Source organism: Pseudonaja textilis, chromosome 7 (assembly GCF_049901715.1).
Source record: "Pseudonaja textilis isolate UNSWEBS1 chromosome 7, rPseTex1.2, whole genome shotgun sequence".
Classification (NCBI taxonomy): Eukaryota; Metazoa; Chordata; class Lepidosauria; order Squamata; family Elapidae; genus Pseudonaja; species Pseudonaja textilis.
In genome coordinates this window covers 14,977,944-15,000,259 of record NC_141996.1, presented here as the reverse complement: position 1 = coordinate 15,000,259, position 22,316 = coordinate 14,977,944, and the positions used below count along the sequence as shown (strand labels likewise).

At 38.7% G+C, this 22,316-nt stretch overlaps 1 protein-coding gene across 1 annotated transcript; it reads left to right on the top strand.

Annotated features, from left to right (window-relative positions):
- The first annotated feature begins 8,977 nt into the window (after positions 1–8,977).
- On the top strand, positions 8,978–21,986 carry LOC113440510 (macrophage metalloelastase-like). Its single transcript, XM_026706950.2, has 6 exons — positions 8,978–9,342; positions 14,397–14,620; positions 14,724–14,869; positions 17,618–17,743; positions 19,322–19,483; positions 21,716–21,986. The coding sequence occupies exons 1-6, from the start codon at positions 9,226–9,228 to the stop codon at positions 21,727–21,729; spliced, it is 789 nt and encodes a 262-aa protein (XP_026562735.1). The 5' UTR covers positions 8,978–9,225; the 3' UTR covers positions 21,730–21,986.
- The last annotated feature ends 330 nt before the right edge of the window (positions 21,987–22,316 follow it).

Below are 22,316 nucleotides of genomic sequence, written 5' to 3'. Positions count from 1 at the left end.
TGCAGCATCCCTGTGGTCACGTAGATCAAAATTAAGATGCTTGGCAACTGAGTTGTCTTGATAATGTAGGAAGGGGGAATAACAGAATCTTGAAAGCTGGGTCAAAGTTTCTCTATGTTCTGTCTTAGACTAAACAATATCAAGACAGGGTCCCCTAGGGTTCCTTTCACACCGTTCCTTCCATCTTTGAACTATCTGTCACCTTTTCTGCAATTTCTTCCTCAGTTTCCTCATTCTCATCTCCAAGATCTTCTCTAATTGTTTTATGCACTACTACATAGAAAATAATCATCTGGTCGTTATTTTATTGCTATGAAAAATATTCCTAACCTTTCCCAAATTATTCCTGTGAAAAGCTATACTGTCCTTGATTCTGTTCATGTTGTTCCTCCTTCTCCATTACTAGATCATTGTAAGAAGATGTCTCTACCATCTGACATAAGGACCATCTGACGATGACTTAGATATCACCAGTAAAGTGGTGAAACCTGATGACAACGTCCACGCAATTAGATCCATTGGTTTAGTCACGAAAGGGGTGAAATCATTAGAACAAACACTTAAAAGAATGGAAACTGTGCTGCAAAGTTGAACATAATTCCTTGGGAAGGTAAAATGAATTGAAATAGATAACTAACAACCTCACTTCCTTATCCTACTCAGTTGTGGCCCTCATATTAAATATTTCTCATCACATTGGGCAGGATGGGTGGGTGGATGAGTGGATGAATGGAGAGAGACAGAGACAGGAAGAAAGAGGGAGGGAGAGGGAGGGAGGGAGAGAGAGAGAGAATAATAGCAAAAGGCCCTGGATAGGAAGACCAGAAAAATAATGACAATGAATCATTAACTGCATCCACATCGTGATGTTGACAGACTCCATTTACCAAGGAAAATAGGTGGGTGTGGAATGTTGCAAGCGCACCAGTCAGTCAAAGAAGGAAAAAGGGCATTTGAAGGTTAGTGAAGAAGATGCACTGAAGCTAGTATACCAGGAAAGCTTACTGAGACTAGAGAGACAAAACTTGCATGCAAAAAAGACCAAATGAAGAATAGAAAAGAGACATGGCAAAGCAAAGCATTACGTTGCCAGTAATTTAAAGAAAAAAATAGGAGGCAAATCAATAACAATAACACATGTCAATGGTTAAGAGCAGGAATACTGAAGAAAGAGACAGAGAGGCTAATTCTGGCTGCAAAAGACGAAGCCTTAAGAACAAATTTATACAAAGAAGTGAGATGACTGCAACAAATAGCAAATGCTGCCTCAGCAAAGAAGCTGAAGAAACAGCAGGTCACCTGGGTAGCTGCTACAAGAAGCTCACACAGACTAACTACAAACAATGTCATGGCAAAATAGCAACAATGGTGCATTGGAAGATCCACAAGAAAGACCACAAGCAAGAACTGGTGGAACCATAAAATAGAAAATAGAAAAATTCATAGAAAACCAAGAAGCTAAATTGCCCTGGGATCTTAGAATTCAAAGAGACAGGTACCTGCCACATAATAGCCCAGACTTAACAATTTTTGATAAGAATGACAAAAAAGTGTGGACAATGGATGTGGCAATACCTGGAGACAGAAAAATTGGCATTGACAAAATCATAATAGGTCAATTGCAGAAGGCAGCTTTACTCAGAACAACTTGCTTCCTGAAATGATACCTTTATCACCATCAAAGAACAACATCTGCCTATCGCAGGTCCTTGGGAAGAACTTGATAGATGGACAAAAATGCCGAATCCAGTCTAAACATCTGGATGACTCTGTGACAACCCATAATCAGAAAGAGGAGGAGGAGGACTCAAACTCTCTTTGGCAAGTTCAAAGCTCCAAGCATTGCTGATTCTATCCACCTAACACAGCTTCACAGATAAGCCTGAACATTCAACAGCCTATATGTTCTCATATCAGATATATGGTGCCTGTTTTGATATTTTTATAAAGTTTTAATGCTCTATTTCTAAGTTACCTCAATACAGTTTGTGAAAGAGATGGAGCATCAGGTTTGAAATGAATGATTGCACTTTACTTTAAAGGCACTGCACTTTAAAATAATTTCAATGGCACGCTTGGTGAAAGTCACGCATGTGGATGATGCGATAGGTAATAACAGAATAACAGAGTTGGAAGGGACCCCGTAGGACATCTAGTCCAACCCCTCACCCAAGCAGGAGATCCTACACCATTTCTGACAGATGGCAGTCTGTCAGTGAAACCTGTAGCATGAGCTCTGACCTCTTCAGTGGAGAAGCAAGATTATGGTTGTCACAGAATCATTACTACAGTATTTAAAAAATAGATTTGTACACAGTAAGTAAACACTGTGCTAAATTTGTCTAATACAAACTAAAGGTTGACACAGCATATCAGCCTTCCCACATATATTATACAGGAAACACACTATATGAGCTACTTCTATTTGAGGCTACACTAACAGCATGTTGCAAGCCTGAAAGTACAAATCTTCCAGATTCTGTTATAGCGTGGGAAGTTAGGGAGGATCCCTTCCAAACCTCTTTCTCTATCCGTTATGCAGCTGCAGGTTGAACCCACTCTTATCTGATCAGTATATGTGGTACCTTGCTCAATAACAGTAACTGTGAGAGGGATCTCGGAGTCCTAGTGGACAACCATTTAAATATGAGCCAACCGTGTGCAGCAGCTGCCAAAAAAGGCAACACAGTCCTAGGCTGCATAAACAGAGGGATAGAATCAAGATGATGTGAAGGGTTGATACCATTTTATAATGCCTTGGTAAACCCATACCTGGAATACTGCATTAAGTTTTGGTCGCCACGATGTAAAAAAGATGTGGAGACTCTAGAAAGAGTGCAGAGAAGAGCAACAAAGATGATTAGGGAACTGGAGGCTAAAACATATAAAGAACAACTGCTGGAACTGGGTATGTTTAGTTTGATGAAAAGAAGGACTAGGGGAGACATGATAGCAGGGTTCCAATATCTCAGGGGCTGCCACAAAGAAGAGGGGGTCAACTTATTTTCCAAAGCATCTGCAAGCAGGACAAGAAGCAATGGGTGGAAACTAATCCAGGAGAGAAGCAACTTAGAACTAAGGAGAAATTTCCTGACAGTTAGAACAATTAAGCAGCCTCCATAAGTTGTAAATGATCCAACACTGGAAGTTTTTAAAAAGATGTTGGATAACCATTTGTCTGAAGTGGTGTAGGTTTTCCTGCCTAGGCAGGGGGTTGGACTAGAAGACCTCCAAGGTCCCTTCCAACTCTGCTATTCTCTTCTCTTCTCTTCTCTTCTCTTCTCTTCTCTTCTCTTCTCTTCTCTTCTCTTCTCTTCTCTTCTCTTCTCTTCTCTTCTCTTCTGATCACTTCCTATGCAGTATCTCTTTCCCCCATTTGTCAAGATCTTTTTGACCTACCATTACAACATGCACAACACAACATAAATAAATTTTATACTTAAGTGGTTTGGGGTTGTATGTTCAACTGGTGTTATTCCCCTCTGATTTATTTGGGGGGCAATATAAGTTGTCCTCAACTTATGACCACAACTGAGGCCAACATTAATGTTGCTAAGTGAGTTTTATCCCATCTTATTACTTTTCTTGTCCCAGTTGTTAAGTGAATCACTGCAGTTAAGTTAGTAACATAGTTGTTAAGTGAATCTGGCTTTCCCATTGACTTTCCTTGTCAGAAGTTTGCACAAGTTGATCATATGACCCCACTGACTTGGCTTATCCGAAGGTCACAAAAGATGATCATGTGACCTCCTGGGACACTGCAACCATGGTAAATATGAACTAGTTGTCATGATCCCGGGTGTGGCACAAAGGCAACACAGATAGAGAATAAGTATGAGTCCCTTTATTAGCTCCAACTTTGCTCCCAATGTTCCAGTTACTCTCCAGTTTGGAGAAAAACTCTTCCACAAGCCTGCAACAGCCTTTGGCTGCAGATATTCCAGTCCAAATGCTGAAAACAGAAAACTTTAAACTATAAATCCAACAAGGCATGATAAGGTAATAAATCCAGCAGGGCAAGATAAGGAGTACCAGAAGTGAAGTAACATGGCAGTAAATCAAACCAGTTGGGAGGATGCCAGGAACTCAGATAACAGCGGGCAACTCTAGATAAACTCAGCTTTTGTTCCTGACAATTGCCCCTCCCATCTGCCTGTCCTTGTGAAAGGAATCAGGGCCCTTTCCTCCCTCATAACCCACATTGCTCTCTTCTCCATTCTTCCCTGTGTGTCCTAGGATTTAGAAGGGGTGAGCCTTGGTCTTTCTCTGAGCCCCCTCTCCTTTGTTCTACCTCTTCCCTACTCTGCCCAGCCTGACTTTGCCCTTCTCCAGTTTCCTCCGTAGCCAACGGAGCCACTCTCCCAATCCCTGTCAGCTGTTCATCTTCCTCCTCAGAGTCTGACAGGGGCATGACACCAGTTGTCAAGCATCTGAATTTTGATCACATGACCATGGGGACTGCACAATGGTCTTAAGTGTGAAAAACAATCATAAGTCATTTTTTTGCAGTGCCATCGTAATTTTGAACAGTCATTAAACAAACTGTTGTAAGTCGAGGAGTACTGTATGAGTTCAGAAAACAGCTTAATTCAATATCATGGCTGTGTTAAGGCATCCAAGTTTTAGATCCAGACATAAAGTAATCTAAGGCTCACCAAACTGGTCCTCTTCAAATATATCAGACAACATATCCAAGGAACCATTGAATTGGAGAAGTCTGAGCATCAATGTGAGGGGTTGTTTTAGGCTCAAGATCCAGATGGATCTTGACAGACTTGAACACTGGGCCCGATCTAACAAAATGAAATTCAATGTAAAGAAAAGTAAAATCTTACACTTAGGCAAGAAAAACCAACTGGGTGAAACCAGGATGAATAGCAGTAACTGTGAGAGGGATCTTGGAGTCTTAGTGGACAACCAGTTAAATAGGAGCCAGCAGTGTGCAGCGGCAGCCAAAAAAGCAAACACAATCCTAAATTGCATTAACAGAGACTAAAGACTTAGTAATACTGCATTCAGTTTTGCTCATCGCGCTATAAAAAAGATGTTGAGACTCTAGAAAAAGTGCAGAGAAGAGCAACCAACATGATTAGGGAACTGGAGGCTAAAACATAAGAAGAATGGTTGCAGGAACTGGGCATGGCTAGTTTAGTGAAGAGAAGAACCAGGGAAGACATGAGAGCAGTGTTCCAGTATTTGAGGGGCTGCCACAAAGAGGAAGTGGGTCAATCTATTTTCCAAAGCACCTTCAGGCCAGACAGAGAATAATGGATGGAAACTGAACAAGGAGAGAATCTGGAAATAAGAAATGTTCTGACAGTGAGAACAATCAACCAATGGAACAGCTTGCCTTCAGAAGTTGTGGGAGCTCCTTCACTGGAGGCTTTCAAGAAGAGACTGGACTGCCATCTGTCAGAAATGGGTCTCCCACTTGGGCAGGGGGTTGGACTAGATGACCTACCTTCCAACTCTGTTAATCTGTATCTGTAATTTGTCCACTTGAAAGACCTGCACCAAATTTCATCCTGCCTGAATCCAGCACCCTCTTTAAGATGTTTAATGGTATGTCAGTGACAGTCTGCAATGTTTAATATTTTCAGCTTGAATGGTTAATGTTTTCCTTTTAAAATCAGGGTTTGCTGAATGGCAATTTGTTAATCATTTTTTAAGTCACCTTATCCACCAAAACTTAGTCATAAACAAAGGGATTTTCCAAGTTCTTGCACACATTCTATGAGACTGTGACCAGATAAAATAGTCTGGTTCTCACAAGACCATTTCTGCAACAAAGGTAGACTCACTCTTTGGCTTTATCTCAATCATCATTAGCTTCTTCTGAAACACGGGTGGGTCTGAGAAACTGACGAAACAAAGCCTTGTCTTGATTCGTATCTAACTTTCACTTCTTTATGTCAGCCAAGCAATCTAAAAGTTACTTTTATATGATTCTCTTTCTCTTTTTTTTAATCTTTCTCTTTTTTTATCTTATTGTTTCTCCTTTTTATCTCATTGACCAGTTTTGCACACCATGCTAGATTAAAGCATGATAGAATCACTTATGATTCAACACATGGGGAGGATCCAGCTCTGGTTAGCAGGTTGTGGAATCAAGCTATCATGTGATGGCATGGTAAGTGTTTGCTGTGTAACCAATCAATCAGAGTAGAGCTGAAAGGGACCTTGGAGATCTGCTAGTCCACCCCCCTGCTCAAAGGGGAGACCTTATACCACTTCAGACAAGTGGCTGTCCAGGCTCTTCTTAAAAACCTCCATTGATGGAGCACCCACAACTTCTGAAAGCAAGCTGTCCCACTGGTTAATTATCCTTTCACTAGATAACAATATAAATCACTACATGTCAATGTGTAGTCCTCAATTTACAGGAGTCCATTTAGTTACCGTTCAATGTTACAAAGGCACTGAAAAAAAGTGACTTACGACCATTTTTCACACTTACGACCTTCGCAGCAGCATCATGGTACATGATCAAAATTTGGACACTTGGCTAATTGGTTTATATTTATAACAATTGCAGGGTCTGAGGCAGAGGTAGTATTCAGCGGGTTCTGACCAGTTCTGGAGAACCGGTCGCAGAAATTTTGAGTAGTTTGGAGAACCGGCAAATACCACCTCTGACTGGCCCTGCCCCCATCTATTCTCTGCCTCCTGAGTCCCATCTTATCAGCTGGGTCTTCTTTTGTTGCCTGCACAGGAGAACAAAGCTGGAAAGCAGGTTAGTGGGGTGGGGAGGGAATGGGGATTTCACAGTATCCCTCCCCTATCACACCCACTAAGCCACACCCACAGAACCGGTTGTAAAAAAATTTGAATCCCACCACTGGTCTGAGGGTTGCGTGGTCCCCTTTTGTGACCTTTTGAGAAGCAAAGTCAATGAGGAAGCCAGCGTCATGTAACAACTGTGTGACTAACTTAACAACTTGCAGTAATTCCCTTAACCACTGTGACAAAATTCACTGAACAATTGTCTTGTTAGCAAACCAAATCAAATCAAGTTTATTACACTCAAAAGACCAGAACAAATAAAAACACTCAATGAATATCCAGTTAAAAATTCTAGAATGCTTATAAGAAAGAAAACAAAGAAAAAGAACAGGGGAAGTTAGCATCCTTGATGGATTCCACTATAACTGGATGTGGTTGACTCACGAAAGAGATAAAGTTTTGGTAGTTTGAGGTTGAAGATTGTTCACTCTGGGATGTCTGAAAAGGATGCATAACATGGTAATATTCCACAAATGGCTACACATCACTCTATGTAACCTGGTTGACTGCCAACTTTGCAAAGTCCCACAACCGGTAGATGAGAGAACAGCGGAATGCTTGACAGTATGGCACAGAGGCTGCAGGACTGTTGGCTTGGGTCCTATTCTTTCTTCAGTTGAGGTCCTCCAACTCCAGTATGCATACAAATGATGAAACGGCTGAAGACTCTCCAGGCAGGGTTGGGATTCTACCAGTTCGCAACTATTCACTAGAACTGGTTGTTAACATTCTAAGCAGTTCGGAGAACTGGTAGTTAGAAGAAATGACTGGCCTAATCCTGTAAGGAAGGCAGGAAGGAAACATTCTGGTGTTGCTTACCAAAACTGCCTCTCTGTTAACCCTTATTACATTCTTGGCAGGACTAGACTTTCTGTCTCAGGAAGGTCTCTGGAGTTTTTTTTTCCCCCTCCTGGTACTTTGCTTGTGTGGAGTGACCATTCACAATTACAGTGGCACTAAAAAAAATGACTTATGACCATTTTTCACACTTACGACTGTTACAGCATCCTCACAGTCTTGAGAGGCCAGGTGAGGAGATCCGGGCCTCGATGTGAGTGTTATTGAGTTGGCCACACCCAGCATGACCACCAAGCCATGTCCACCCAGTAACATGACCACCAAGCCACGCCCACCACCTAAGCCAATCCCTCAGAACCGGTTGTTAAAAAATTTGAATCGTACCCCTGCCTCCAGGTACCTAAAGTTTCATACACTAGCAAAGAAAGCAATTGAAGTCATATAGTTTTAAAAAGTGGAAATATGAATACAGCTAAGGAGATAGGCTTCTGACCACTTTTCAACAGAAAATTATGTTCAACAGAAAATTCAGTTTTCAACAGAAAATTCTGACAGTTTTCCACAATGTTAGAGATCATCTGCCATGACTACTTTTACAAACTATAACTCTTAAATCAGAAATATAATATGTGAAAGGCTCTTCCACTTTTCATTTCTTTGCATATAAGCTCCCTGTAACTCTTCATAGAAAATAATGCTTGTTTCATTGTTTACACTTGCATGCTGTTTAATCCGTGGTGGGATTCAATTTCTTTTTACTATTGGTTCTGTGGGCCTAGCTTGGTGGGCATGGCGTGGCTTGATGGGCGTGGCAGGGGAAAGATACTGCAAAATCTCCATTTCCACCCCACTCCTGGGTGAAGGTAACTGCAAAATTCCATTCCTTCCCCATCCCACTAACCTGCTTTCCAGCTCCGTTCTCCTGTGCAGAGCAACAAAAGAAGACCCAGCCAATCAGCTGGGACTCGGGAGGCCAAGAATAGATGGGGACAGGGCCAGTCAGAGGTGGTATTTGCCGGCTCTCCAAACTACTCAAAATTTCCGCTACCGGTTCTCCAGAACTATTCAGAATCTGCTGAATACCACCTCTGTGTTTAATCCCAAAAACTCTGGGCAGCTAACAATCTCATCCTAAAATTAAATAACACCCACAAAACCAAAATGAGGAAAAGAGAATAATTCCAAAAATACATAAAATAAACATATCAAAATCCGGAGTCTTAATGGCAAGCAAAAAAAAAAAAGATTGGGCAAGTTAAACAATATTGGGTCATTCCCAACTATGTTGGACTGAATTTTCAAAAGTCAACTTCCCTTTAGCCTGTGGTTTAGGGGATTAAAGAAAAAAAATGGAAAGGGGGTGGGAAAAATAACGTACCTCCTGCACGTATACATCAGTGGAAATGTCAACAAGGAAGGGGGGGAAGATATCAAGCTGTGCTTCCTGATAATATTTTGAAATTCTGACACTTGAAGAAAATTATTTCAGAAACAGGCAGAAAAAAAGGAGACGAATGCCACAAAGTGACTCACCTGGAATTTTACAACATGTTCACTCAGTCTTATAAAAGCCACTGTTCTTGGACTACAAGGCATTGAGGACTAAAGAACTTGCTTCTTTAAAGCTAGTTTGGAAGCTCTATCATGAATCACTTGATGATCTTCTTGGGTGCTTTGATGCTGTGGCCATGCAGCCTTGCCAAACCACTATCCAATCCTCACTCTGCACTATCCTACACCAAGGACCTGAAATTCATACAGGTATGTAACCACCGGGGTCTTATCTTTGATGCCATAGAAATGCAGAGTTGCTCTGCTGCTGACTTCTGAGAAAGGTTTCCATGTTGAGAATATATCATGGGATAAGTGCTGTTTGTTAAGAGTGCATTATCTTTTTACAGGTGCAGTCAATATATTCAATAGTCAATATATTCAAGAACTATGTAAGAAAAAGAAAAATATATTCTAAACTACATCTGTACTGAGGCTTTAACAGGCTGTGCAATGAGCTAAAAATTCTTCTTTCACACCTTGCCTATTGTTAGGGTTTTTCTTAATACCGACACAAAGACTCTTATTTGTTTTTCCCATGCGAAACTATTTTATTGTACAAAATTAAATTAACTTCTTCTACTTTCTTCCTCATAATCCAAGTCTACAACTATTCTATTTCTATTTTTTAATCCATATAGAATAGAATAGAATAGAATAGAATAGAATACCTTTATTGTCATTGCATTCTACAAATACAATGAAATTTGAAAGCTACTCCAGCACAGTACCCCAAACATCACATCACAATCACACTACAGAGTATTTAAAATAATAATAATAATAATAATAATAATAATAATAATAATAATAATAATAATAACAACAACAACAACAACAACAACAACAACCTAATCTAAAACCTATCTAAAACATATAATAAGTTAGATAGTTTTAAAATGCTACTTTATACATAGGGCTAAATCACATATGTATTGTTTGATTCAAGACAATTTTTGCCTTGGAAAAGAAACTGTTTCTCAGTCTATTAGTCCTCGTTTTAAGACACCTATAGCGTCTCCCTGATGGTAACAGTTCAAAAGATGAATGACCAGGAAGAGAATGGTCTGCAGAGATTTTTAGTGCTCTAGAGAGGAGTCTGGTCTTTGCAATCTCTTCCAAAGAAGAAAGAGATCAACTGATGATTTTTTGTGCTGTGTTTATAACTCTCTGGAGCATCTTCTTATCCACTACAGAGCATCCAACATACCACAGCATTACACAGTATGCCAAAATGGTCTCAATAGTAGAAGAATAAAAAGTAGCCAGCAACTTCTCACCCAGACCACTCTTTTTTTTTTTTGAAAATTTTATTTGGGTTTTCACAAAAACAAAATACAAATAAAACATCTTTTTTGAAAATAGCATGGTCCCAGGTTACCACTTCTTCATACAGACACAAAATTCAATTTCATGCTCATTTTTATATTCTATTCCATATCTTATTGCCATTTTATATTTTCTACATAGTTTTTCCCCTCTTCTAATTTTCTCAACTTTGTTTTGATTATCTCAGTTCAAATCATTATATTTATACTTTTGTCTGTCCTGTTACAATTTCACATTATCTTTTCTTATTAAACAATTTTTTCCCTGTAGTTACCAATTAGAGTATGACACCTTTATATCCTTTAATTTTATCCATTCAAGCTCTTATTTAAGCTTCAGTGTATAGCTTTAAGATTATAGCATTCAATATAATACATAACTTCCAATCGAATTCTGCTTGGTACATTCTTAAAATAGACACTATATTCTTAAAAAGAAAAAATTATATATATATGTAAATAAAACACATGCCATTCCAATTCAATTCTATCATTAATATGCATTAAAATCTTAACATCTTTAAAATTTCTTTTCAATTGAATATCATACTTCCTTGGGAACACTTATAAACTTTCCATAGTTAATTCTTTTTCCCCCCATATTTCTCACTTATATTTTTATAAATCATTACTAATAATTAAAAATGTTCCCTTTTAATTCTCTCAATCATTTTAATTCATTTATTTATTAACAAACATCCCACTGTATTACAATAAATATTTTATCCATCATCATATTTTCTAAAGTTATTTCTACTTGTAATATAACAAAGCTATCTTATATACCTTTGCAGAATCCCTTTTACAATTAAATTTTCACCCATTATCTCTAAACTAATTATGGTTACAATCCTTATATCTTTTCCCTGTTTCTCCATTTCTTGCTTCTGTCTTTTACAACTTCTTTTCCTTGCCTTCTTCTCTCTCTTCTTCTCCCTCCCCCTTTTACCCCCTCGTCTGTCTACTTCTAACTCTCTGGTTAGAAGCTGGTTTGTAAAACTCTATAGGAACTGAGCTTGCTTGTTTTTTTCTTTTTTTTCCTCCGTGTCTTTCAACTCAGATTCTCAGAGGTCTTGAGGTTCCAAAAATTGTGGGGATTTTTTAGCTGCCTGGAGACTACAGTACTGCTGAAGTGCCTACTTGATTGAGTTTCCCACAGCTCTGCTTGAATGAATGAATGAATGAATGAATGAATGAATGAATGTGTGTATGTATGTATGTATGTATGTATGTATGTATGTATGTATGCTTTATTTTGGCAAAGTAATTAGGCACACAAGGAATTTGTCTTTGGTGCAGAAGCTCTCAGTATACATGCAAAGAAACAGAATAATATGTTTCCCAAAAAATATGACCTACCCTTAAAGTAAGTCCTAGCTTGATTTTTACATGTGCACCCAATATAAGCACTATCCCCAAAATAAGACCTAATTAAGATTCCACCTACTCCAGAGTGCACGAGTAAAAATTTGGCTGGGGGGCATGGGGGGGATGGAGCTGCCCTACTACTTACCTTTGGACAGTTGTAGCCAGGCCTTGCACACCGCGACACCTGCCTTGCCCAGCCCATTTCTTCTGCAGCTGGCAAGGATTTCCTGAAGGCCTCTGTAGCTGATAACAAAGCTCTGGATTGATTTGGAGCTCTGTTATCTGCTGCAGAGGCCTTCAGGAAAGTCGTGCCAGCCACAGAAGAAGTTCCTGAAGGCCTCTGACATGAAAAGGAGGCCGGGGTGACGCACGCAAATGAAGTTAGTTAGTGGATGACATCCCCTCAAAATAAGACCTGGTGCCTTTTTTTGGTGGCAAAAAAATATAAGACAGGGTCTTATTTTCAGGGAAACATGGTAATCATAACAATTATAATAATAAGATTGGGGAGTAAAGAAGATAATAAGAAGTATAAATAAATACTACTACACCAGACTACGTGGGTAAATACACATAGACATTAGATAGCACTGTGAGAATTAGGTGTTCTGCAGAGTGATGGCATACAGGGAAAAAAACTGTCCCTATGCCTAGTTGTTTTGGCATGCAATGCCCTATAGTGCCATCCTGAGGGGAAGAATTGAAAAAGTTTGCGTCCAGGATGTGAGGGGTCTGCAGATATCTTATCAGCCCTCCTTCTGACCCACACAATATACAGGTCTTCTATGGAAGGCAGGCTGGTTGCAATTTTTCTTTCTGCTTTCTTTGTTTCTGCAAATGGATAAGGAACATAAATAAAATAAACTGTGCTCAAACACTTTCTTTATTTAACATGCAACCATGCCACATAATTGTTCATTCTGATCTCCCCTGAATTAGTTTGTTACTTCCTCAAGAAAACTGTGCACTGGATACGTGCAATTCTGGGTCCAGAAATGTGTTTCAAATGCAGAAATGACTGTGACTCACAGGTTGTTCCTACAAGAAGACAAATTATCCTCTATCTCTAGCTTCATTTCAGTTTTATGATGCCAACTGAAGAGGGATCCTTCTGTTACTGCAGTGCATGGAAATCAATCACTTTTTTCAACCAACTAACTCCCAGAATTCTCCAGCCAGCCATCAAGAAGTTTCCACAGAAGATTGTGGAGAACAATAGAGCTAAGAATCTGTGGGAGTTCTGGATCCAGAAGGACAGACAGGAATTAGTTAATCAACCAGACAATGTAGTAGTAGACAAATTAATAGACAAATACCAGAAGAGCTCAGGAGGCCAGGCAAGTGGGGCGAGGCAAGGCGCCCTTTGACGTGAGTGATGTGGAGTTGGCCATGCCCACACAGTCACATGACCACCCAGCCATGACCACCCAGTCACATGGCCACCCAGCCACACCCACAGAACCGGTAGTAAAAAAAAAATTGAATCCTGTCACTTAACTAGGAGTAATCAAAATCTACTATCTGCTAATTCTATTCTTAATAGTCTTCTCCTCCTCCTTCTCTCCCCTTTTAACCCTCAAATACATATGAAGTCATCTTGCTCACCTTTAAAAGCCTAAACAATTTTGAATCCAGGAAAACCTCTTCCCAAATGAACCTGCTCACAATCAAACTCTAACTTCAAAAACAAATTAGGGAAGCTGCAATGCTGAATTATTTGTTTTTGTCCTGAAGAAGCCCAGAAAGCATGTCATCACATTTGAACAAGAATGTATCAAGCAACCATAATGCCATTTTCTGGCAAGTTTCAACGTGTGTTGGGAAGGGAGAGATAATGAAGTGTACCCATTTATCAAGCAAACAAACAAGGAAGGAAGATCATAACTGTTCACAGCACTGATTGTCACTTAAGAAAGCCTGGCTCTATCTACTTTAGTGATGCCATAATCTCTGATTGCAGTCCTAAACTACCAATAAGAAGAAGAATGTTCAAAAGTGGATTGAAGAATTAACGGATAGGCAAAGAAACAAAAAGTATGGCCACCAATATATGTATGTATTTATATAATTCTTTCTAGGTTCTATCATATCTCAAAATCTAAAATGGACACCTAACATCAAAAAGTCATAAAAAAAGAACAATGAAGAATGTTATTTCTGCACCATCACTCTGCTAAACAAATAATTCCCTCAACACTGTTAAACTATTTACTAATTCTGCATTACTATTACTATTAATCTTTCCATCCTTCCTTTCACCCATCCCCTCCCACTTATGACTGTATGACTGTAACTTTGTTGCTTGTCATCATAATGATTTTATTGACTGTTTCCTAGTATGATTTGATTGCTTACTGTACCCTAAGACTATTATTAAGTGTTGTACCTTATGATTCTTGACGAATGTATTTTATGTTTTCTTATGTACACTGAGAGCATTTGCACCAAGACAAATTCCTTGTGTGTCCGACCACACTTGACCAGAATTCTATTCTATTCTATTATTATTTGAGATATTTAGTAGTACAATAAATGTTCTAATTCCTCCCATTCTTGGTTAATATGCAGGCTTACCTTGATCATTTTTTCCCACTGATTGATCAAGCAGTAAAGCAAACCTTAGAAGAACGGATCAAAATTATGCAAAGGTTCTTTCATTTGACTGTAACTGGGAAGGTGGATACTGAAACCATTAAAGTAATGGAACAGCCCAGGTGTGGAGTAGCAGATGTCTTGGAATATACCAGATTTCCAGGAGCACCAAAATGGGATAAAAAGATATTGACTTACAGGTAAGTTATATTTCCATTTGATTTCTAAGAAGCAGAAGAAAACAAGGAAAAATCTACTTCCTAATGATACAGTATGTATTGTGTTTTCCTCCATTACTCAAAGGATTAACAACTATACCCCTGACATGCCAAAACACCAGGTGGACAGAGCCATAGCAAATGCTCTAAAAGTATGGAGTGATGTGACTCCCCTACAGTTTAAAAAAATCACCCGACCTGCTGATATTGAAATTCTTTTTGCACGTAGAGGTAAGCACAGCTTGTTTATTCTTATATATTCATTTTTATTTACAGTTTATATCTCACGCATCTGCCAATGCATGGGTGTTGACACTCCCATTACAGTAGGCTAGTTCAAGAAACAGACCCAATGTTTGCTGTTGTTAATGTTATTTATTGTAGGAAGGTAGAATAACCAAATCTTGAAAGTCTATCAGACTTTCTCTCGGTCCTATTTTATATTAAACAACATCAAGACAGGATTCTTTAGAGTTTCTTTCTCACCACTTCTTCATTTTTGGACTTGCCTTTCATAGTGTGCTCATTCCTTTCCTATCCCCAGGGTCAGCTCCAAATTCCATTTTAGCAATACAACACAGAAAATATCATCTGACTGTTATTTCATTTACTACGAAAAATATTCCCAAACTTTCCCATCTTATTCCAGTGGAAAACTGTCTGGTCCTTGATTCTGTTCCTTCTCCATAACTAGATCCTTGGAAGAAGTGGTTTCTACCATGCTGACATAAGGACCATCTGAGGATGACTTAGCTGTTACCAGTACAATGATGAAACTTGATCATAGCTTCTACCCAATCAGATCCATTGGGTTACTTTAGTCGTGAAAGGGGTGAAATCATTAGAAGAGACATTTTAAAAAGTGGAAATAGTTTTAAAGCTGAAAAGAATTACTTAGGGAAGGTAAAATGAATTGAACTAGGTGGTAACCATTATTTATGTATGTATGTACTAGCTCGATACCAGTGCTTCGCTATGAAACTACGTGGTCGGGCTTAGTTTTGGGGGAAGAAAATAAGGGGAGGGGGGACATGTGCCTCTGCCTGCCAGCATCCATCAGTATTCATCTGGCTATCGTCCTGTCAGTGTCTGAGAGAGTTGAGAGCTGTTTAGAAACTGAAACAGAATGTGCTGTGTGAGCAAGGAGGAGACAGCAAGGAGCTTGGGCATGGCTTAGCTCAACTGTTCTGTACTAAAGCTGCATGGTGTTGTGAAAGTAAAACTAAAACTGAAACTCCTCTCCTCTGCTTGTGTTTCCCATTTGGAACATATTTCCTTTCAGGTGGGGAGGGGGAGTAGAACTCCTTAGCATCAGAGTGTGTTAATAATAATATACAAAATACTAATGCTCTAATGGTCATTTTGAAAAATCCTTTCTTAGTGAGCACCTAGAAGCCAAGAGGAACTTACATGATAAATTTCAAGTTTGTAGGCTTTACAGTTCTGGAGATTTTGTGATGATTTGTGATAGATTTATTAAATCTACATAGCCGCTGATTTCACGAGAGGTTTAACTCATTTCTTCAGCTTCTCAGGAACAAACTGTATTTTGAAGGGCAGTATATGTTTTAACATAAATAAATAAAACTAGGAAAAAACATTTTTCTTATAAGAGGAATTAATTTGTATACCACACAGAGTTTCTCTATGAGAGAGATGGGCAGTTTCTAAATATGATATATAAATAAATATAATTAATTGACTTTTGCTAAGCTTAACAGTTCAAATAACATCAAAGTATAGTCCATTGTTTTATTTAATTAAAACTGGGTCCTGCATACACCATTAAGCATAAGCACATACTCTTAAAAGATACAAAGCCAAAGATTTCTAAATATTTCAAAATTCATATGTTTTGCTCCAAATGTAAGATAAAACAGGGCCATTTCAAATAGATTGCTTTGAACATTTCAAGAGTCTTAAGTTCAAAATTTGGCTAGTTCTTTTTATAAGATGCATTTGGCTTAGGGTTTTTTTTCCAATTTTTTATGAGTTAGTTTCATCATGGGTTAGTTCCATAATTGGCCAAGATGAAGTAAGGATAAAAGTAAATGAGGCTGATTGAAAAGTGGAAGCACATTTAGAAGGAGATGCTGGTTAAAACAACAAACTTAAATCACCTCAGTCATACAGATTGAAATGTTTGTAGGTAAATGGTGTATTCATGCGAATTATTCAGAAGAATCTGGACTACTTGTTCAATAAGTGTACTTGCATTTTTTTAAAAAAATGCATTATGGAAATTAAAATGCATGGGTTTTGTGAATGTTGTATGTTGACATTCGGCAAATGCAAAGGTATGGATTATGTATTATACACAATGGTCTTGAGATATTCAGGCCATAAAAGACTAGTCTATTTTCTGAAAAGACTTCATGAATTTAAGCGTATATACTCTTTTTGCTTATGTTACTATTAAACTTTAAAGCTTCATGTTATATACAAGGACGAGCTGCGTTAGGAAGTGAGCAAATTTTCAGGCCATTAGCCAGGAAAATGTAATTGTGGCTACTGTTTGTTGTATGTGCGTAAAATGAATCAAGCTGTGTATTTCCTGGGTTTCCATAGCCATTTGTACAGATAATTTGGAAAATATGCTTCAATTGGCCTATCTTTTGGTACCTAATAGAACTTTTAAAATCAAATAAAAACCCAGGAATTAGGCAAAGAATTCTTAGTTCTCCATGTAATTTTCCGGGCAAAGAAAGCACTTTTTAGCATCCTCATAATGCAGGAGGGTCAGTTAATCAATTAATGTTTGTCTTTCTGGCAATAGCTTCTCTGTCCTAGATAGTTAGATATTTGTTTAATTGCTTTTTAATTAATAACAAAATTGAAAAGGAAGAAAAGAGCAAAAGCAAAGGTAATAATAGTGAAAAGAATTAACAAGTGGTTCCTACTGAGAATTTGCACATTGTTTTAAATAACTATGAATCCTTAGTATTGCTAATGAAAACACTTTGATTGTTTTCCATTTAGAACATGGTGACAAGTTTCCTTTTGATGGAAGAGGTAGAGTCCTGGCACACGCTTTTGCTCCTGGGCCAGGTCTAGGGGGCGATACTCACTTTGATGAAGATGAGGCCTGGTCAGAAATCAATAAAGGTTTGCTATAAGAATATGTGCACCAGAACTCTGCTATGCAATGTATACACCTACCTCACTTTCATTGGCCACATCAAGTGTTGCATGGAAATAAAAAAGAACACATCCCAAATTATAGGTGGTTCTCATTTAATTGGGACTGTGACCTGTTTTGCCAAGTGACATGGTTGCTAGGATGCCAACTTTTCAGGGTACCAGTTACTGTCACTCAGCAAGACCTGTAGTGTCCTGTTACAACATTACAGTACCCTGCAGTCATTTGGTCAACGTTTATGAATTCCTGCTGGCTTCACCATTGACTCTGCTTGTCAAAAGCCAGTAGTGAGGATCACAAATGGGACTTAGGTTTCCAGGCTTCAAAATTTTTAGCAAAGAGTTCTCTCCCCAGTAGCTGGGTGGGCGTGGCCATGGTGGGCATGGCCTAGTCAGCCTCCTGCACCATGGTGGGGGGGGGGTGTTTTGCCCCCTCCGGGCTCCGGAGGCTTTCTTCGAGCCTCCAGGAGGGCAAAAATGGCCTCCCTGGGCTTCAGAGGTGCTCTGGAAGCCAGAAATGGGCCCATAACTGGCCTTCCCAAACTTCCGGGAGGCCCATTTTTCGCTCTCCCAAAGCCTCCATGCGCGCCCTGCACTTACCTGCATCCAAAACGGGCCATGTGGGGATACCTGGGCAGGGTAGGTGGGGCCAGTCAAGAGTGGGATTTCTCCAAACTACACAGAATCTTAGCTAGCGGCTCTCTCGAACCCCTGCAAACCCCCAGCAGCCCACCCCTGTATGTATCTGCTAGGATGTGGCAATGATCTAATTTGAAGCCGGTTACCAAGTGCCTGAATTGCAATTAGAATTGTAGGGATGCTACAATGACCGCAATTCAGAGGAACTGCTATAAGCCTCCTGCATTCAGCACCATAACTTCAAATGATCACAAAAAGTGAGTAGTCATTCAACAAGGACTACTGGCATTGCATTGTTTTATAAATGACAAATTCATGGAGCTCAGTGCTGCCAAATGTTAAAGAACCCGTTGTTTAAAAAGATGAAATATATTCTCTTCATGTAAGGAAACTCAAGTTTTAAATGGAATGTGATTGATTGTTTTCACAATGGAAGGCCACTAGCTTTATATCTATGGAGATTCTCAGCCATCCAAGCGATGGTTGTTCCAAAGGTGCTTTTTTCAAGAGGCAACTGGAATTTCTTGTTTTTCTTTGAAGACATTTCAAAAAATGCAAATGACCATCTGTCTGCAAGGTGTATAAATCCTTCCATTCCCCATCATCCAGTCAGAGCTGAAGAAACTTCTTGGATGAGCAGTCAAACATCTTCAAAGAAAAACAATGAAGTCCAGTTGCCTCTTGAAAAAGCACCTTTGAGACACTAGCTTTGTAGTTTTAATACATTTTGTCATATTACATGAACATGTGTCCTATGACCATAACTGTACTTTTATTTACTCTTCCATATTCCTTAAAGTCAAACTCCTGCAACTTCTTGCAGCTTTCTTGACATAACTGGCTGTAAATGCACATCTCTGAAAAATTAATAGTTACAATTCACCTACCTATTTTCTGTTTTTTTAGAAATAAATCTCTTCCTTGTTGCTGCCCATGAATTTGGACATTCCCTGGGACTAGCTCATTCTGATGTCCCTGGAGCCTTGATGTTTCCTACTTACTCCTACGTGAATCCAAACACTTTTCGTCTTCCAGAGGATGATCGGCGAGGAATTCAGAGTCTATATGGTATATACCGGTATATATATCGGTGGTGGGATTTAAATTTTTTTACTACCGGTTCTGTGGGCGTGGCTTGGTGGGCATGGCAGGGGAAGGATACTGTGGGAAGGAAACATGGAGAAGTTACTCCGACCATAAGAAAAACCTTAAACTGAGAAATAGAATCATTAGAAGTTTCTAGGAAAACATATATTACAGCTAAGTACTACTTAATTTACGGGAAACTACAGCTCCAAACATATTGAGAATGAGAAACTATTTCAAAAGTGAGTACCAAACGTATTAAAATAGAAAGCTATTCAAGAGTCAGCACCAAAACACATTAGAATAGAGTATCATTAGAAAACCCCTATAGAAACAGATAGCCCAAAAGAAAAAACAAAATAGAGTAATTAAAACATTCCAATATAGTAAAAGGAAAAGCAGGAAATGTAGATAGAGGAAGAAACAGGCCACAATGAAAAAAGGGGAAAGCAAACAGGAAGGCGCTAAAGATCGATCCCAATATCAGTTTTTGATATACACATGGGACAAATAGAAGATTAAATTATGAACACAATTAAACGCTAGCAAGCACTTCCTTGCCAGCCCTCTCCACAGGAGAATCACAAAGAGCAGAACAGGAATGAAGCCATTCAGCGCAGGAATCACACAAAGCCAGAGACATTAACATGAACAGCACAAAGCTATGGAAATCAGAATTCGAAGAGGAAAAGGGTATAAAATCATCCAGCCACTCACAGTTCAGGTGCTAGCCCAGGAATGCTGCCGCTTGTGCTGCTTATACTCCCTTCCTGTAACAATAAAGAAGACCTTGCTTGCAGCAGCTGTTCTGTTTGGAAATTCGAACCCAGTGGAGGAAGTTTCATTTAAAATTCAATAATACTGTAAAATCTCCAGTCAGAAGCAGTATTTGCAGGTTCTCCAAATTTCTGCTACCAGTTCTCCAGAACTGGTCAGAACCTGCTGAATACTACCTCTGGGTAACTTCACTGGGAAAAATCTTTTCCCTATTTAAAATTATGCGACAGAGATGCATAGCTAATGCTTCTGCTTAAAAAAATCAGTGTCCAGTAAAAACCAAAACAATCAAAAATCAAAAATAGTTTTATCTACAATCTACAAAACCAGTAGCATATATCAAAATTGGGTCACGGTGAGATTTAGCTCTTTCTTTAGAGATATTTCTATCGGTTCAGCAATTAATCATGTCAGGAAAACTTATGGGATGTGTTATTTGACAGGAAGAAAATCATTAGGAGTTATAACGTAAACCATCATAGCACTAAAATGAACAATGGTGATAGCATAGTATAAATCACCCTGATACTATAGAAATATCATTGTATTGGAAATACCAGACTGAATTCTGGATTTCCTGAAAAGATATTGGCCAGATGTGAAAATTGATTTAAAGCATGACCAGTGGCTTTGGATTTTATTTCATTTTAAAACGATAGAGTACACCAGGTATGGATTTATCTCTGACATTGTAGGTTCTCTGTTTCTAGAAGTTTTTAAGAAAGGTCTGGTTAGCTATCTCAAATTGTTTGCCGGCATATTACAGATAGATGAATTAGATGATCCTTGTAGTCTTCCAATTCTAATACTAATTTAATAGGCAAGAATATGTTAAATGGTGATAAAGTCTATTTTTAAAAAAACAAAAAACAACGTAACGTCTATTGTAACAAGCTGTCTTTCCTGCCAGGCAACCTATTAAACTGAGATTATATCAATCATAGAAGGAGAAGGGATGAAATATAAATAAGGAAGAACACGAGCAAATATATAAAATCCTAATTTGAAAAAGTTTGAGAAGGGACTGATTGAACAACTAGCCAAGAAAAATAGACAACCGATTAAGCAGCATAGCATGTTCACACACACACTTTTTTCAAAACCAGCAATGATTCAATTGTTGTATATTTCAGAGGAAAATACTTGGAGCTGCAATCCTACACCTGCTTGACTGTGAAAGTACAGCTCTCCTCGCAGGGGAAAAAATGTGTAGAAAATTGTGCCTTGGCTACTATAGGATTCTGATGCTTGCCCATAGTCATACAGTTGAAACTTGGATGGCTATCAGTAAGAGGATGATATGAATGGGGTAACATCAGTCTAAATAGGATTCATTCAGAATGTCCTTGTGTTGTAACGCCTTCCTTCCTATTTTGTTCCATTTCTGAGGTTTGAATGAGTTCTTACTTCCTTTTTGTTCCTATTTCATTCATCCAGGAAAGAAAAAATAGAACAGCTGTATTTTGTATTGAAACCCATCTAGTTCTCCTTCTATGGAGGTCTGAGATTGAACAGCTGTCTGTCTGTCTGTCTGAAATTCTCTTCTGATCCCTGCACTGACGTGGGGGTTGAACTGGATGACCTTGAGGGTACCTTCCAACTCTGTGATTCCAAGATTTTACCTATACAAACTCACAAGGATTCAAGCAGGCATTGTGAACAACAGTATTGTGTGCTGCAATAATAAAGATTGAATGAATGATTCTAACTATGTTTTCAAAGCAACTTACTTTTCCATGTGTTTAAAAAGCGTGTATTTTTTTAAACAAATAAATACATTCAGAAGTGTTGCTGAGCAAGAAAACGTTCTGAGTTATAGAATTTCCTTCAAGTTTATTTAGATACCAGTTTTCTGTGAGTTAAATTGAATATTTTCAGTTTTCTGTCATTCCCAAACCTTAGGAATAGCCTATGGCTGCAGTTTATAGCTGATCTGGATGTCAAAAATCTTGATTTGGCCTTAGTTTTTTTTTTCCCCATAGACAAGTGATGGAAAGACAACTTTACAGATTTTAGTAGCAATGCCCTCAGTAAATTT

Excerpts from the sequence above, each read along its gene's own strand:
- LOC113440510 (XM_026706950.2), top strand. The coding sequence starts at position 9,226 with ATGAATCACTTGATGATCTTCTTGGGTGCTTTGATGCTGTGGCCATGC. Across the intron at positions 14,621-14,723 it reads AAAAAGATATTGACTTACAG|GATTAACAACTATACCCCTG; the intron begins GTAAGTTATATT and ends CATTACTCAAAG. Across the intron at positions 17,744-19,321 it reads CTGGTCAGAAATCAATAAAG|AAATAAATCTCTTCCTTGTT; the intron begins GTTTGCTATAAG and ends CTGTTTTTTTAG.